Source organism: Microchirus variegatus, assembly GCF_963457635.1.
Source record: "Microchirus variegatus genome assembly, chromosome: 13".
Lineage (NCBI taxonomy): Eukaryota > Metazoa > Chordata > Actinopteri > Pleuronectiformes > Soleidae > Microchirus > Microchirus variegatus.
The window spans coordinates 10,039,053-10,053,447 of record NC_139814.1 but is presented as its reverse complement, the minus strand read 5'-3'; the positions used below and the strand labels follow the sequence as shown (position 1 = coordinate 10,053,447).

Here is a 14,395-nt window from a genome sequence, read left to right as displayed (position 1 = left end):
CAGCCAGAACAGTGGAGCTTTTGGTTTCCCACGAGCACAGTGAGAGTGGAAAAAAATGCCTGTATGTGATGTGTGGTGCTCTTTTTTTTTATAACATGATTGTTAACATGTTTGAAGAAAACAGGTCATTTGATTGTGTACATACAAAGTTGTTTTTAGTGTATCTCATGTTTGAACTTTGTTCATTAGGAATGGAAACATTTTTGTACTCCATAAGGACCTGAGAGTCCACTGTGTTTGTCTTATTTTCATTATGTTTATACAGATTTTTCTCCTTTGTCACAACTAATGTAATAAATTGGCTCATGAGTTCTTTGGGCTTTTGCCGTCTGTCTCTCTTCGTGTGTGTGCGTGTCTGGGGGTGTTATCGCATCATCTCATCAGCAGGGGGCAGTGATAATAGAGCAAACAGTGGGGCAAATGAGTATTTAGTCAGCAGCCACCAATTGTGCACGTTCTAAAATGATGAATTAAAATGAGCTGTCACCAGGACACCAGGAACAAAATTGTAGACCAGGTGGGGAAGAGTAAATCTACAATAGGCAAGCAGCTTGGTGTGAAGACATGATAAGACATTGATAATCTCCCTCGGTCTGGGGCTCCACGCAAGATCTCATCCCGTGGGGTCAAAATGATCATGAGAACGGAGAGCAAAAATCCCAGAAGTACACGGGAGACCCAGTGTATGACCTGTAGAGAGCTGGGACCAAAGTAACAAAGGTTACCATCAGTAACACACTACACCGACAGGGAATCAAATCCTGCAGTGCCAGACGTGTCCTCCTGCTTAAGCCAGTACATGTCCAGGCCCGTCTGAAGTTTGCCAGAGAGCATATGGATGGATCCACAAGAGGATTGGGAGAATGTTATGTGGTCAGATGAAACCAAAACAGAACTTTTTGGTACAAACTCAACTCGTCGTGTTTGGAGGAAGACGAATGCTGAGTTGCATCCCAAGAACACCATACCTACTGTGAAGCATGGGGGTGGAAACATCATGCTTTGGGGCTGTCTTTCTGCAAAGGGGACAGGACGACTGATACGTGTTAAGGAAAGAATGAATGGGGCCATGTATCGTGAGATTTTGAGCCAAAACCTCTTTCCATCAGTGAGAGCATTGAAGATGAAACGTGGATGGGTCTTCCAGCGTGACAATGATCCCAAACACAACGCCTGGGCAACGTAACGCAAAGTAATGCTCCGTAAGAAGCATTTCAAGTCCTGGAGTGGCCTGGCCAGTCTCCAGACCTCAACCCCACAGGAGTTTAAAGCCCCAGAACATCACTGCTCTAGAGAAGCATGAAGCATCTGCATGGATGAATGGGCCAAAATAGCAGCTACAGTGTGTGCAAACCTGCTGAAGATCTACATTAAACGTTTGACCTCTGCCATTGCCAACAGAGGTTATATTACAAAGTATTGAGTTGAACTTTTGTTATTGACCAAATATTTATTTTCAACCATAATTTACAGATACATTCTTTAAAAGTCCTACAATGTGATTTCCAGGATTTTTTCACATTTTCATTTTTTCTTTTTTAAGTGGGAGTGGGAGAACTTGCACAATCGGTGGCCAACTAAATACTGTTTTGCCCCAGGTCTCACTCTGCCGCCAGGGTTTAACTTTTTAAAAGTTGATCAGTGTTTCCTAAACCTTCTTAAATCTCGTGTTTTTGGTGATTCAGTTTGAATGGTGACTTTGTTTTATGGAGCAAAGAAAAGCAGAACATATCACATCAAATGTAATTGAATGCTATTCATTTCCTATGGTGATGAAAGAAGAGTGCAGAATCTAAGATGGAATCTTTTTCCTTTGTGATGTTGCTGCTTTGATTGAAGGCTTTCACCGTCCTTTGTTACAAGTGAGTGCTCCTCCTGCCACACAGACGATCTTTGACACCGCGCGCAGGTGCTCATCCAAACGTCAGGTGCCCTTGTCACCGCCTAGTTACAAGCGCCGGGGTGGGGGGGGGGGGGGGTTGGGGGTAAGAGAAGTGAAAAGATTTCTCTTTTAGTTACTGCTGTTTTTCTGTAAGGAGACAGAAGGTCTCTGTCACTGTCTCTGGATCTGTCACTGTCTCTGGACCTGTCCCCGGATCTGTCTCCGTCTCTGGACCTGTCCCCGGATCTGTCCCTGGACCTGTCCCCGGATCTGTCCCTGGATCTGTCCCCGTCTCTGGATCTGTCCCCGGATCTGCGCTCCGTTTTCAAGCTGAACAAGACCGAGACGCGGAATGGGTAAAAAACAGAAAGAGGAGACGAGCCCGGACTCCGAGTATGGTGAGTTTATCCACACTGAATACTTAGTTACCGTAAAGTTACTCGAGCAACGACGCGCCCAACCAACAACAAACTCGCTCAAATGCGTGTCATTTACACTCGTTAGTGTGCTTGTATTCAACATGTTTGGAAAATGCTCACAAATGAAAGGATGAGAATTTAAACAAGTGTTTGTAGCAGGGGCGTGCACACACTTTTTATCACACACACACACACACACACACTGATATCATAATTTACTGGATCTACTTTGTCTCCACGTTACATCAGAGAAATGTGTATGTACATGTGTAATAAATAAAGAGATAGTTCTGATATCAACTGTTACACAAAGTGCATACAGCATAGAAAGCACACAAACAACATGTTGCCATTTAACAACATTTAACAACAAAAGAACAAAGGAAGAGGAGTTTTATTCGTCTACACTTCTGTGTCACATTAACTAAGAAGAACGTCTCTGTGTGTAGAACAAGAAGCAGACGAATAGATTATTACATCAATAACAGCCTCAGCATGTGATTGGAGGTCACAGGTCATTTGAATAAATACACAACAAAAACAAGGAAGGGACAGTCAGTGATCCGAGTTTTATATTCAGCAACAAGGAAGTCATAGAGGACAAAGTGTCACGTTTTACTTTAAACACTGGTTGTTTTATGGATTTTAGAGGTCACAACACGGAGAAGATCGACTTTGAACTCAGTTCAACTCTCAGACATTTATGTCTTCATACATTGATTTTTGTGGTTTATTGCTAGAGTAATCTCGTCGTACGACAGAGTGAACGTTGAATTTCAAAAACCTGAGAGTTTTTCCTGTTCATCAGCTGAGTGTTTGAATGTCACTTAATGTTCACACAGTCCGTTATAATTAGGGCTGCACAATAAATCGTCACAGTCACAATCTGGATTCACAACGTGATCTCATTACTGCATTTTATTTCACAAAGAAACAATCCTATTTCCCTCCTGAAGTCTCCTTGTCGCAGCGTCGCTCTCGACATATGAAGCCTTTTACGCCACGTGATTCAGTGGAGGTGAAGCTCGTCTGCAGACTTTACAAGCAGCAGCACACTGAGCGACACGCAACATGAACACAAAGTGTGCGCTAAGGACAAAGAAATCCACAAAAATGTGACGACAATCAAACAAACCACCCGACACGAGCTTATGATGAAAGAAGCAATGCTTTCACAGAATACACCAGACTGATGAGATTTTAGAGATCTTTTTAACTGATCTACACTTCACTAGGGCTGTAAAACCAAAGGAACTCTTGGTCGACTAAAGCCCTGAAATTTCGTCTAAAAATCAACTATGCTCTTTTAATTTGAAAAGAGCCGCAATGCGCCTGCAACTGGAGTTCTTGGACTTGTAATTATAGCCCTACAGTTCGCCATTGTTCAGTTTGATTCTTGTGGCAGGCGTCGCGCTCAGGTACCAGGTTCTATCACTGATGGAGAAGAAGAAAAACAGCAGGTACCAGGTTCTATCACTGATTCAAAAGAAGAAAAACAGCAGGTACCAGGTTCTATCACTGATTCAAAAGAAGAAAAACAGCAGGTACCAGGTTCTATCACTGATGGAGAAGAAGAAAAACAGCAGGTTCCAGGTTCTATCACTGATTCAAAAGAAGAAAAACAGCAGGTACCAGGTTCTATCACTGATGGAGAAGAAGAAAAACAGCAGGTACCAGGTTCTATCACTGATTCAAAAGAAGAAAAACAGGAGGTACCAGGTTCTATCACTGATGGAGAAGAAGAAAAACAGCATGTACCAGGTTCTATCACTGATGGAGAAGAAGAAAAACAGCAGGTACCAGGTTCTATCACTGATGGAGGAGAAGAATAACACCAGGAACCAGGTTCTATCACTGATGAAGAAGAAGAAAAACAGCAGGTACCAGGTTCTATCACTGATGCAGAAGAAGAAAAACAGCAGTTACCAGGTTCTATCACTGATGGAGAAGAAGAAAAACAGCAGGTACCAGGTTCTATCACTGATGGAGAAGAAGAAAAACAGCAGGTACCAGGTTCTATCACTGATGGAGAAGAAGAAAAACATCAGGTACCAGGTTCTATCACTGATGCAGAAAAAGAAAAACAGCAGGTACCAGGTTCTATCACTGACGGAGAAGAAGAAAAACAGCAGGTACCAGGTTCTATCACCGATGGAGAAGAAGAAAAACATCAGGTACCAGGTTCTATCACTGATGGAGAAGAAGAAAAAGAGCAGGTACCAGGTTCTATCACTGACAGAGAAGAAGAAAAACATCAGGTACCAGGTTCTATCACTGATGGAGAAGAAGAAAAACAGCAGGCACCAGGTTCTATCACTGACGGAGAAGAAGAAAAACAGCAGGTACCTAGTTCTATCACTGATGGAGAAGAAGAAAAACATCAGGTTCCAGGTTCTATCACTGACGGAGAAGAAGAAAAAGAGCAGTTACCAGGTTCTATCACTGACAGAGAAGAAGAAAAACATCAGGTACCAGGTTCTATCACTGATGGAGAAGAAGAAAAACAGCAGGTACCAGGTTCTATCACTGACGGAGAAGAAGAAAAACAGCAGGTACTAGGTTCTATCACTGATGGAGAAGAAGAAAAACATCAGGTACCAGGTTCTATCACTGATGGAGAAGAAGAAAAACATCAGGTACCAGGTTTTATCACAGATGGAGAAGAAGAAAAACAGCAGGTACCAGGTTCTATCACTGATGGAGAAGAAGAAACAGGGACTGTGGGGGAAAAGCATCAATAGATTCTACTTGTAAGTGAAGAGTGAAAAGTGAGGGATATTCAGCTGCAACATAAAACTTGAATGACATGTTGTTTCCACACGTGTTGACCAAATGTCTGTGAAAGAAAAGCCTGATCTTTAGTTTTTTAAGATTTTGCTGTTGTTTGATGCAGACATATTCCAGACGTCTCTTTTGTCAAATGCATGTTTATTCATACATGAAATCCCCTGATGTTGACTCTCTGTGGTGTTTGATCCATACTCTACATCTGTGTGACTCTAGACTGTTGACACTCTGGGAGGTTTTGCAAAGCTCCAGAAAACAAACCCTCCCTGGAAGTAAATGCCAAACTGGGTTTCACATCTCTCTTCAAATAACTTATGAAAACAGTAGAGTGGTGAGGTGATGAGGTGATAAGAGGGCGACTCCAAGTGTGTCTGAGCTCACAGTTTAAAGTCTGTTCTAAAATAATAATTATCAGCCTCCCTGTGACCTTTGCACCAGCCTCATGAGGAAGTAGAAATGTTTTAACAGAACTGCTTCCTGATTCATCAGCTTAGTGAGTTGGATGATTCTGTTGTGAAAGGTGTCTCTGAGTTTGTTCACGGATGTTACAAATGTTACACACTTTGTGTTACATACGTACACATGCTGAATAATTGAGTCAGGTTGTGGCTTTTGCTGCAAATCAATGACCACAGAATTTCTTAAAGCTGCTTCAGGAAACAGGAGGAACAATACAAGCCAGTAAATGTAGCCCCTGTGTACATGTTGGAACAATGATATATTAACAGGCCACGTAAACACACTCACATAATGTGATAAAGTATGATGTGTAGTCAGAGCCGTTTCTTGCTATATGCGGACTATGCAGCTGCATAGGGCCCCACAGCCACCAGGGGGCCCCCAAACTGCAAGTTCAGACTCATATTTTATTATATTTTTGAGAATTAAAAGTACCTGTCTTTATTTGCATGTATTGGATGCATTCATTATGCATATATTTGCAAAGCATGTAAGTGTTTGTGGGGTAATCAGAAAAAGATAGGGGCCCCCAAATAGTATCTCGCATAGGACCCCGAAACAGCTAGAAACGGCCCTGTGTGTAGTGTGTATACATAATATATATATGTATATATGTATATATGTGTATATACATGTATATATATATATATATATATATACATGTATATGTATATACATGTATATATATTGTGTATTGTGTGAACAGTGAGGCCAATCCCTTTATTTTTGCCATAGACTGATAACATTTGGCTTTGACATCAAAAAAGTGAACATTTCAGCTTTTACTTGCAGGTATTAACATCTGGAGCTGATACACACCTCAGAAGATAGCAGCTTTTGTATTGGAACATGTGACTGACAGGTGTCATATTACATTGTTTATTTACGCCCAGTTTCAGATTGGATAGGTTTTTCATGTGCAGACTGCATTTAGAAGTGGATCCAACATGAAAACCGGGGTTGTCTTTGGGTGAAACACCGGCCATAGCCAGTACAACCATTTGGAATGTCCTAACACAGTTAGAGGAAAGGAATCCTCACAATGTGCTCATGTGTCATCTGGGAAAGACGGTGGAGGTCATGTCATGGCTCATTCACCTACAGTGATGATGGAACACATGATGGCAGCTCAGAAGTCTACTGAATCACACACACACAAAGGAGTTCATCAGGTGTCTGCTTTTAGACTGATCACATCTCCACACTTAGACCCTATAACCTTCTTTTTATCTCTTCCAATACTTTTGCTCACATTCTAAGGTGTGTATCACATCCAGATGTAAAAGCTGAAATGTTTTCAGTCTATGGCAGTGGTCTATCGATATGAAGCGGTTTAAAAAAAAAGGTTTTCATTGTTTTAGCCTCGTAAAATGTTTTTATTATTTTATTTTCTCTGTTTCTTTGCTCCATAAAACAAAGAAATCATTCTAGTTTGTGGACCAAACCATTCATCGCTAAAATAATCGACAGATGCATCGATTACAAAAATAATCATTAGCTCTAAATTAGTTATTTCTGTATGTTTTTTATTATATATTAAATTTGCATCATAAATACATTTATATGTCAACTTTTTTTCGTTTGTGTGTGTGTGTGTATACATATCTACGTATATATATGTGTGTGTGTATGTATATATATATATACATATATAAAACCACATGATCGGATCGGGACATCCTGTATGAAAGTGTGAGTGAATGGGGGAGTGAGTGAATGAGTGAATGGGTGAATGAGTGAATAAGTGAGTAAATGGGTGAATGAGTGAATGGGTGAATGGGTGAATGGGTGAGTGAATGGGTGAATGAGTGAATGAGTGAATGGGTGAATTATTGAATTGTGAATTATTGAATTGTGAATGAGTGAATTGAGTGAATGGGTGAATGTCAAAACTGTAATGTAAAGCATATTTGAGTGGTCATCAAGACTAGAAAAGTGCTTTATAAATACAAACTATTTCCCATTCCATGTTGAATGGGTTAGTTTTCCCCTACCTTTGAGTTTTTTGTTGTTACAGTCATCCATCATTCCGTTGGGTTTCTCGTATTACACAACAGCAAAAGAAAAACCTGTTCCTCGTTCTGTGTCACTAACTCCTTTCTCCTCAAGGTCATGTGATGACCTTCACCTGACCTACACCATAAAAAGACTACTCTAGGGTTTAAAGGTTTAAAGACTTCATACGCATGTTTATGGGAGTATAAAACAGACAGTCATTGGTTCATGGTGAGACACAGTGAGACAGCAGTGAGACAGCCATTGAGACAGTGAGACAGCAGTGAGACAGTGAGACAGTGAGACACAGTAAGACACAGTGAGACACAGTGAGACAGCTGTGAGACAGTGAGACACAGTAAGACACAGTGAGACCGTGAGACACAGTGAGACAGGGAGACACAGTAAGACACAGTGGACACAGTGATACAGTGAGACAGTGAGACACAGTAAGACACAGTGAGACGGTAAGACACAGTGAGACACAGTAAGACACAGTGAGACACAGTAAGTCACAGTGTGAGACATATAGCAGGGTCCTCACAGAGCTGAAATCTGACACTGGTGGCATCACGCTGCTTTTTTTTCTCATACCTGTTTACACACACACACACGCACGCACGCACGCACACACACACACACACACACACACATTGTTGTTCTTTCAGATGATCTAGTGTCAGGTACATTTCTTATCATAATATCATGTCAAAGATGTAGGAACAATCACCATATTATCTCTAATCTAATCTAATCTTATCAGCCAATCATGAAGCAGCAACTCTGTATTGTGTATTCTGTAATGTATTTAGACTTTGGGGGGAGAAGTGAATGAGTGAATGGGTGAATGAGTGAATGGGTGAGTGAATGGGTGAATTATTGAATTGTGAATGAGTGAATGAGTGAATTGAGTGAATGGGTGAATGTCAAAACTGTAATGTCCTGATAGAGTTTCCACACAATGATCCACTAAAGGGAAAATGCCTTGTTGAAAACACCATGACCATATAAGGAAACAGGAATTGCTCTTAAATCAATTTGTTGCAAATAGAAGCATAAGTGAAAATTTCAATGTCAAATATTTCTTATGGCAAAGTCTAACAGTATTATATATATATATATATATATATATATATATATATATACATACATAAATATAATATATATATATATATATATAAGTATTCAAGTATCTATGTAGAACATGTAGACTGTTCACTCACAGATAGGGTTGTAAATAGAACCCTGGAACACAATCATCCTCTATCAAAAATACTCACACATGTACATATACTACATGCTCCTTTATTTAGTTTATAAACCTTTGTTAATAATGCCTCATGTAGGACTGGACAGTTTGGCCAAACATGTGATTGTGTCAGTACAGTTTGTTAAAGATTGTCAGGTTAACCTATGTGTGTACATTATGGTGACACAGTTGTGTCTTTCATGGCTCATATTGGTGTGTTTTTGCTTGTGTCCACTGTAGTGGATCCTGTATGAACATGAGGATCCTCCTCTGAACTCCTGACTGTGTTGACTCGCTCTTTCCATTTGCTGCTATTCAAATGAGTGCTCAGCATATATTTGATCTGTGGACCAGTCAATCACACACACACACACGCACGCACGCACGCACGCACGCACGCACGCACACACGCACACACACACACACACACACACACACACACACACACACACACACACACACACACACACACACACACACACACACACACACACACACACACACACACTCATGCTTCAAAACTAAATTCCTTTCCCATATAAATAGTCTGTGTCACCAAAATGCAAGAGATCCTTCTCAATTGGTATGGCTCATTTCTCAAACCAGACCGGATGTTCTCCACGCTCTTGGTGCTTTTGACAAAATAAACAGGATGATTCAGCACAACACCATGGTTCACCTGCAAAACCTCATATCTCTCCCAGAACAGTTCACTCATGTGTCAAAACTCAATTTCTTTCTCATATCAATAGTCAGTTTCCCCAAAATCCATTGTCCTATTGGCATTGTGTAAGCACTGCAAGTCAAAATGTTTAGATGTTTTGTCGCTATGGCAGAGGACCATTGAAATATCCCTCATGTCCACCTCTCAGTCTTAGCCCAGTTCTTCATTGACAATGGTTACTGTACTAGTTTTTTAGTCATGCTAACAGAATACAATTGTGTAGAATACTGATTTTTTTTTTAAGGATTTTATGGTAAGAGTACCCTCCAAGGTTTGACATCACACATTGCACTCATACTGGAGGAAATTGTAACCATTTTTATTCACAGATATAAACTAACTTCCATACATCAGAGTAAAAATATATATAGTATATATACAATATATACAATATACTGTCATATAAACACATAAACAAAATAAAGCTGGAGATTCAAAACTAACATTTCTTGAGGGCATTTCTGTCCTCACCCTCCTGGCCATCCACACTCTGCTGTCTGTCTGGCCACAGATTCTCATCCACATCACAGAGTATATTCTCCTTTGTGATGCAATGAGGACAGAAACAGCGTGCATGTCACAACCAAAGCCTGCACTGATCTCCTGTAATATCATCACATGGAGCAGGGACCTCTGATTTTGAGCCTGATGCTCATACACTTTCTCCCGGCTAGCGGAGAAAAACTCTTCAATAGGACTGAGGAAAGGAGAGTAAGGTGGTAGGAACACCATGACCATCCTTGGATAAGTAGTGAACCAGGATCTGATGAGCTGCCCAAGGAGGAAATTCACATTGTCGAACAAGTGCATACTTTGGTAGGTGAGGCCCTACCAGACCTCTCATTTTCAGGGATCAAATCAGAATGAAGGTGGTCCAAGAAAATGTGGAGCTTCTGTGTAATTGAGGTCAAGGTCAGGTGAAAATAGAACTTTGCTAACAAAGGAGGAGTTTCACACATCTTAGATGACAGATCCGATCAAAGAATGTGTCAATTATGATACATTTATGAAATGTTTCAAGAGATTCATATATGGTATTCATGGTATTATATTCTTGACTGATTTTGACAATTGAACACACTATTGTGCAAGTGATGACTTACACAATGAAATGATGCTGACATGTTTTGCAGAGAACAACCATTAGACTGAGACTTTGATAATCAGTTTAGATCAACAAGATCTATTCACTTGGAAACTGTGCTAAATGAAGGCTAACTGTGCTAACTGTTTGCTACCTGTACTTAATCATTTGCAAAGATGTCTATTGCAATTTGATAAATTAATGAGAAATGCAATTCTGTTGTGGACAACTGCGAAGTGGTTTGGAGATTTGTCCATGTTGTTTTGAGAATGTAATTTCTGTTTCAAGAAATGAGCCAAACCAATGGAGAAAAACTGTAACTGTGGCTTTTTATTAGCATTTAAAGATGCTGCTTATGTCTTACATGGCTGAGTTTATGTATATATATTAATAATAATAATAGATGTAGAATTGACTTTAGTGAATAGAAGAGCATGATACTGAGTGGTCAAGCCTCAAACAGGTTTTCCATTCAGTGTCTCCTCCTTTAAATTCAAAGTTCATTCAAATACATACTTGTGTCCTAACACAGACGTCAGCTGTGACACTGTACATTGACTAACCAACAATAATGCAGTGTTGGATCATTTGATTGTGTTGTTTGTGTGTCTCTGTGTTCCAGGAAACAATGGTGACACTTGTTGTGTAATAAAAGCTCTTGTCTCACAGTCGTTATGTTGTAAAGATGTTAAAGATGTGACTCCTCCCTCTTTATTGCTTATAAAATCTCATATCAGGTTATGATGACTTATTTCTCTTTCAGACCAAAATAAACACTGTTATTGTTAAAGTCATATTGTGAGTTTGAGAACCCTGTTATTTTTGATGTCTTCAATCAAGTGCTTTTACAAATGTTCGACACCAGCTCTCAGTAAAGGTTTCACATAGACACTTTCTCCTCTCTTTTCCAGGAGAATCTGCTCAATTTGACCGAGACTTCAGAGGACCCATAGCCAAAAGGTGATCTGTCTTTATGTCTTTGTGTCTTTGTGTCTTTGTGTCTCTGTGTCTGTGTCTTTGTATCTTTGTGTCTCGTGTCTTTTTTTACATGTTTTTACACCTGTTCCTCTCTGTGTTTCTATCTTTGTGTCTTTGTAGCTTTGTCTTTTTTTTACACCTGTTCCTCTCTGTGTCTTTGTGTCTTCATGTTTGTATCTTTGTGTCTCTGTGTTTTTTTACACTTTTTTTTACACCTGTTCCTCTCTGTGTCTTTGTGTCTTCATGTTTGTATCTTTGTGTCTCTGTGTTTTTTTTTTTACACTTTTTAACACCTGTTTCTCTGTGTTTTTTTTTTACACTTTTTTACACCTGTTTCTCTCGGTGTTTCTGTGTCTTTGTGTCTTTGTGTCTCTGTGTCTTTTTTACACCCACTCCTCTCTGTGTTTCTGTGTCTTTGTGTCTCTGTGTCTTTTTACACTTTTTTACACCTGTTCCTCTCTGTGTCTTTGTGTCCTCATGGTTGTGTCTTTGTATCTTTGTGTCTTTTTTTACAGCTGTGTCTTTGTGTTTGTATCTTTGTGTCTCTGTGGTTTTTTTTCACACTTTTTAACACCTGTTTCTCTGTGGTTTTTTTTTTACACTTTTTTACACCTGTTTCTCTCTGTGTTTTTGTGTCTTTGTGTCTCTGTGTTTGTATCTTTGTGTCTCTGTGTTTGTATCTTTGTGTCTCTGTGTTTTTTTTACACTTTTTTACACCTGTTTCTGTGTCTTTGTGTCTCTCTGTTTGTGTCTTTGTATCTTTGTCTTTTTTACACCTGTTCCTGTCTGTGTCTTTGTGTCTCCATCTTTGTGTTTCTGAATTTGTGTCTCCATCTTTGTGTCTTTGTATCTTTGTCTCTCTGTGTCTTTTTTAACACTTTTTTACACCTGTTCCTCTTTGTGTCTTCATGTTTGTATCTTTGTGTCTCTGTGTTTTTTTTTACACTTTTTTTACACCTGTTTCTCTGTTTTTTTTACACTTTTCTACACCCGTTTCTCTCTGTGTTTCTGTGTCTTTGTGCCTCTGTTTGTATCTTTGTGTCTCTGTGTTTGTATCTTTGTGTCTTTTTTTTAAACACTTTTTTACACCTGTTCCTCTCTGTGTCTTTGTGTCTTCATGTTTGTATCTTTGTGTCTCTGTGTCTTTTTTTTAAACACTTATTACACCTGTTTCTCTCTGTGTTTCTGTGTCTTTGTGTCTCTCTGTTTGTGTCTTTGTATCTTTGTCCTTTTTTTACACCTGTTCCTCTCTGTGTCTTCATGTTTGTATCTTTGTGTCTCTGTGTTTTTTTTTTTACACTTTTTAACACCTGTTTCTCTGTTTTTTTTTGACACTTTTCTACACCTGTTTCTCTCTGTGTTTCGGTGTCTTTGTGTCTCTGTTTGTATCTTTGTGTCTCTGTGTTTGTATCTTTGTGTCTCTGTGTCTGTTTTTAACACTTTTTTACACCTGTTCCTCTCTGTGTCTTTGTGTCTTCATGTTTGTATCTTTGTGTCTCTGTGGTTTTTTAACACTTTTTTTTACACCTGTTGCTCTCTGTGTCTTTGTGTCTTCATGTTTGTATCTTTGTGTCTCTGTGTTGTTGTTTTTTTTACACTTTTTAACACCTGTTTCTCTGTGGTTTTTTTTTTACACTTTTTTACACCTGTTTCTCTCGGTGTTTCTGTGTCTTTGTGTCTTTGTGTCTCTGTGTCTTTTTTACACCCGCTCCTCTCTGTGTTTCTGTGTCTCTGTGTCTATTTACACTTTTTTACACCTGTTCCTCTCTGTGTCTTTGTGTCCTCATGGTTGTGTCTTTGTATCTTTGTGTCTTTTTTTACAGCTGTGTCTTTGTGTTTGTATCTTTGTGTCTCTGTGGCTTTTTTTTTCACACTTTTTAACACCTGTTTCTCTGTGGGTTTTTTTTTTACACTTTTTTACACCTGTTTCTCTCTGTGTCTTTGTGTCTCCATCTTTGTGTTTCTGACTTTGTGTCTCTATCTTTGTGTCTTTGTATCTTTGTCTCTCTGTGTCTTTTTTTACACTTTTTTTACACCTGTTCCTCTCTGTGTCTTTGTGTCTTCATGTTTGTATCTTTGTGTCTCTGTGTTTTTTTTACACTTTTCTACACCTGTTTTTCTCTGTGTTTCTGTGTCTTTGTGTCTCTGTTTGTATCTTTGTGTCTCTGTGTTTGTATCTTTGTGTCTCTGTCTTTTTTTTAACACTTTTTTACACCTGTTCCTCTCTTTGTCTTTGTGTCTTCATGTTTGTATCTTTGTGTCTCTGTGTTTTTTTTACACTTTTTTTACACCTGTTTCTCAGATTTTTTTTTACACTTTTCTACACCCGTTTCTCTCTGTGTTTCTGTGTCTTTGTGTCTCTGTATCTTTGTGTCTCTGTGTTTGTATATTTGTGTCTCTGTGTCTTTTTTTTAACACTTTTTTACACCTGTTCCTCTCTGTGTCGTTGTGTCTTCATGTTTGTATCTTTGTGTCTCTGTGTCTTTTTTTAAACACTTTTTTACACCTGTTTCTCTCTGTGTTTCTGTGTCTTTGTGTCTTTCTGTTTGTGTCTTTGTATCTTTGTCTTTTTTTCACACCTGTTCCTCTCTGTGTCTTCATGTTTGTATCTTTGTGTCTCTGTGTTTTTTTTTTACACTTTTAAACACCCGTTTCTCTGGGTTGTTTTGACACTTTTCTACACCTGTTTCTCTCTGTGTTTCTGTCTTTGTGTCTCCCTTTTTGTATCTTTGTGTCTCTGTGTTTGTATCTTTGTGTCTCTGTGTCTTTTTTTTAACACTTTTTTACACCTGTTCCTCTCTGTGTCTTTGTGTCTTCA

General features: G+C 39.2%; 1 protein-coding gene across 1 annotated transcript in view; it reads left to right on the top strand.

The window, feature by feature from the left end:
* Window positions 1–2,234: 2,234 nt before the first annotated feature.
* The window catches only part of slc44a4 (solute carrier family 44 member 4), a gene marked incomplete at its 5' end in the record, with an annotated part of 55,270 nt that continues 43,109 nt past the window's right edge, over window positions 2,235–14,395 (top strand). The window contains 2 exons of the mRNA XM_083899468.1: window positions 2,235–2,280; window positions 11,511–11,559. Coding sequence (XP_083755594.1) covers window positions 2,235–2,280; window positions 11,511–11,559 — 95 coding nt within the window. The remainder of the gene's footprint in view (window positions 2,281–11,510; window positions 11,560–14,395) is intronic.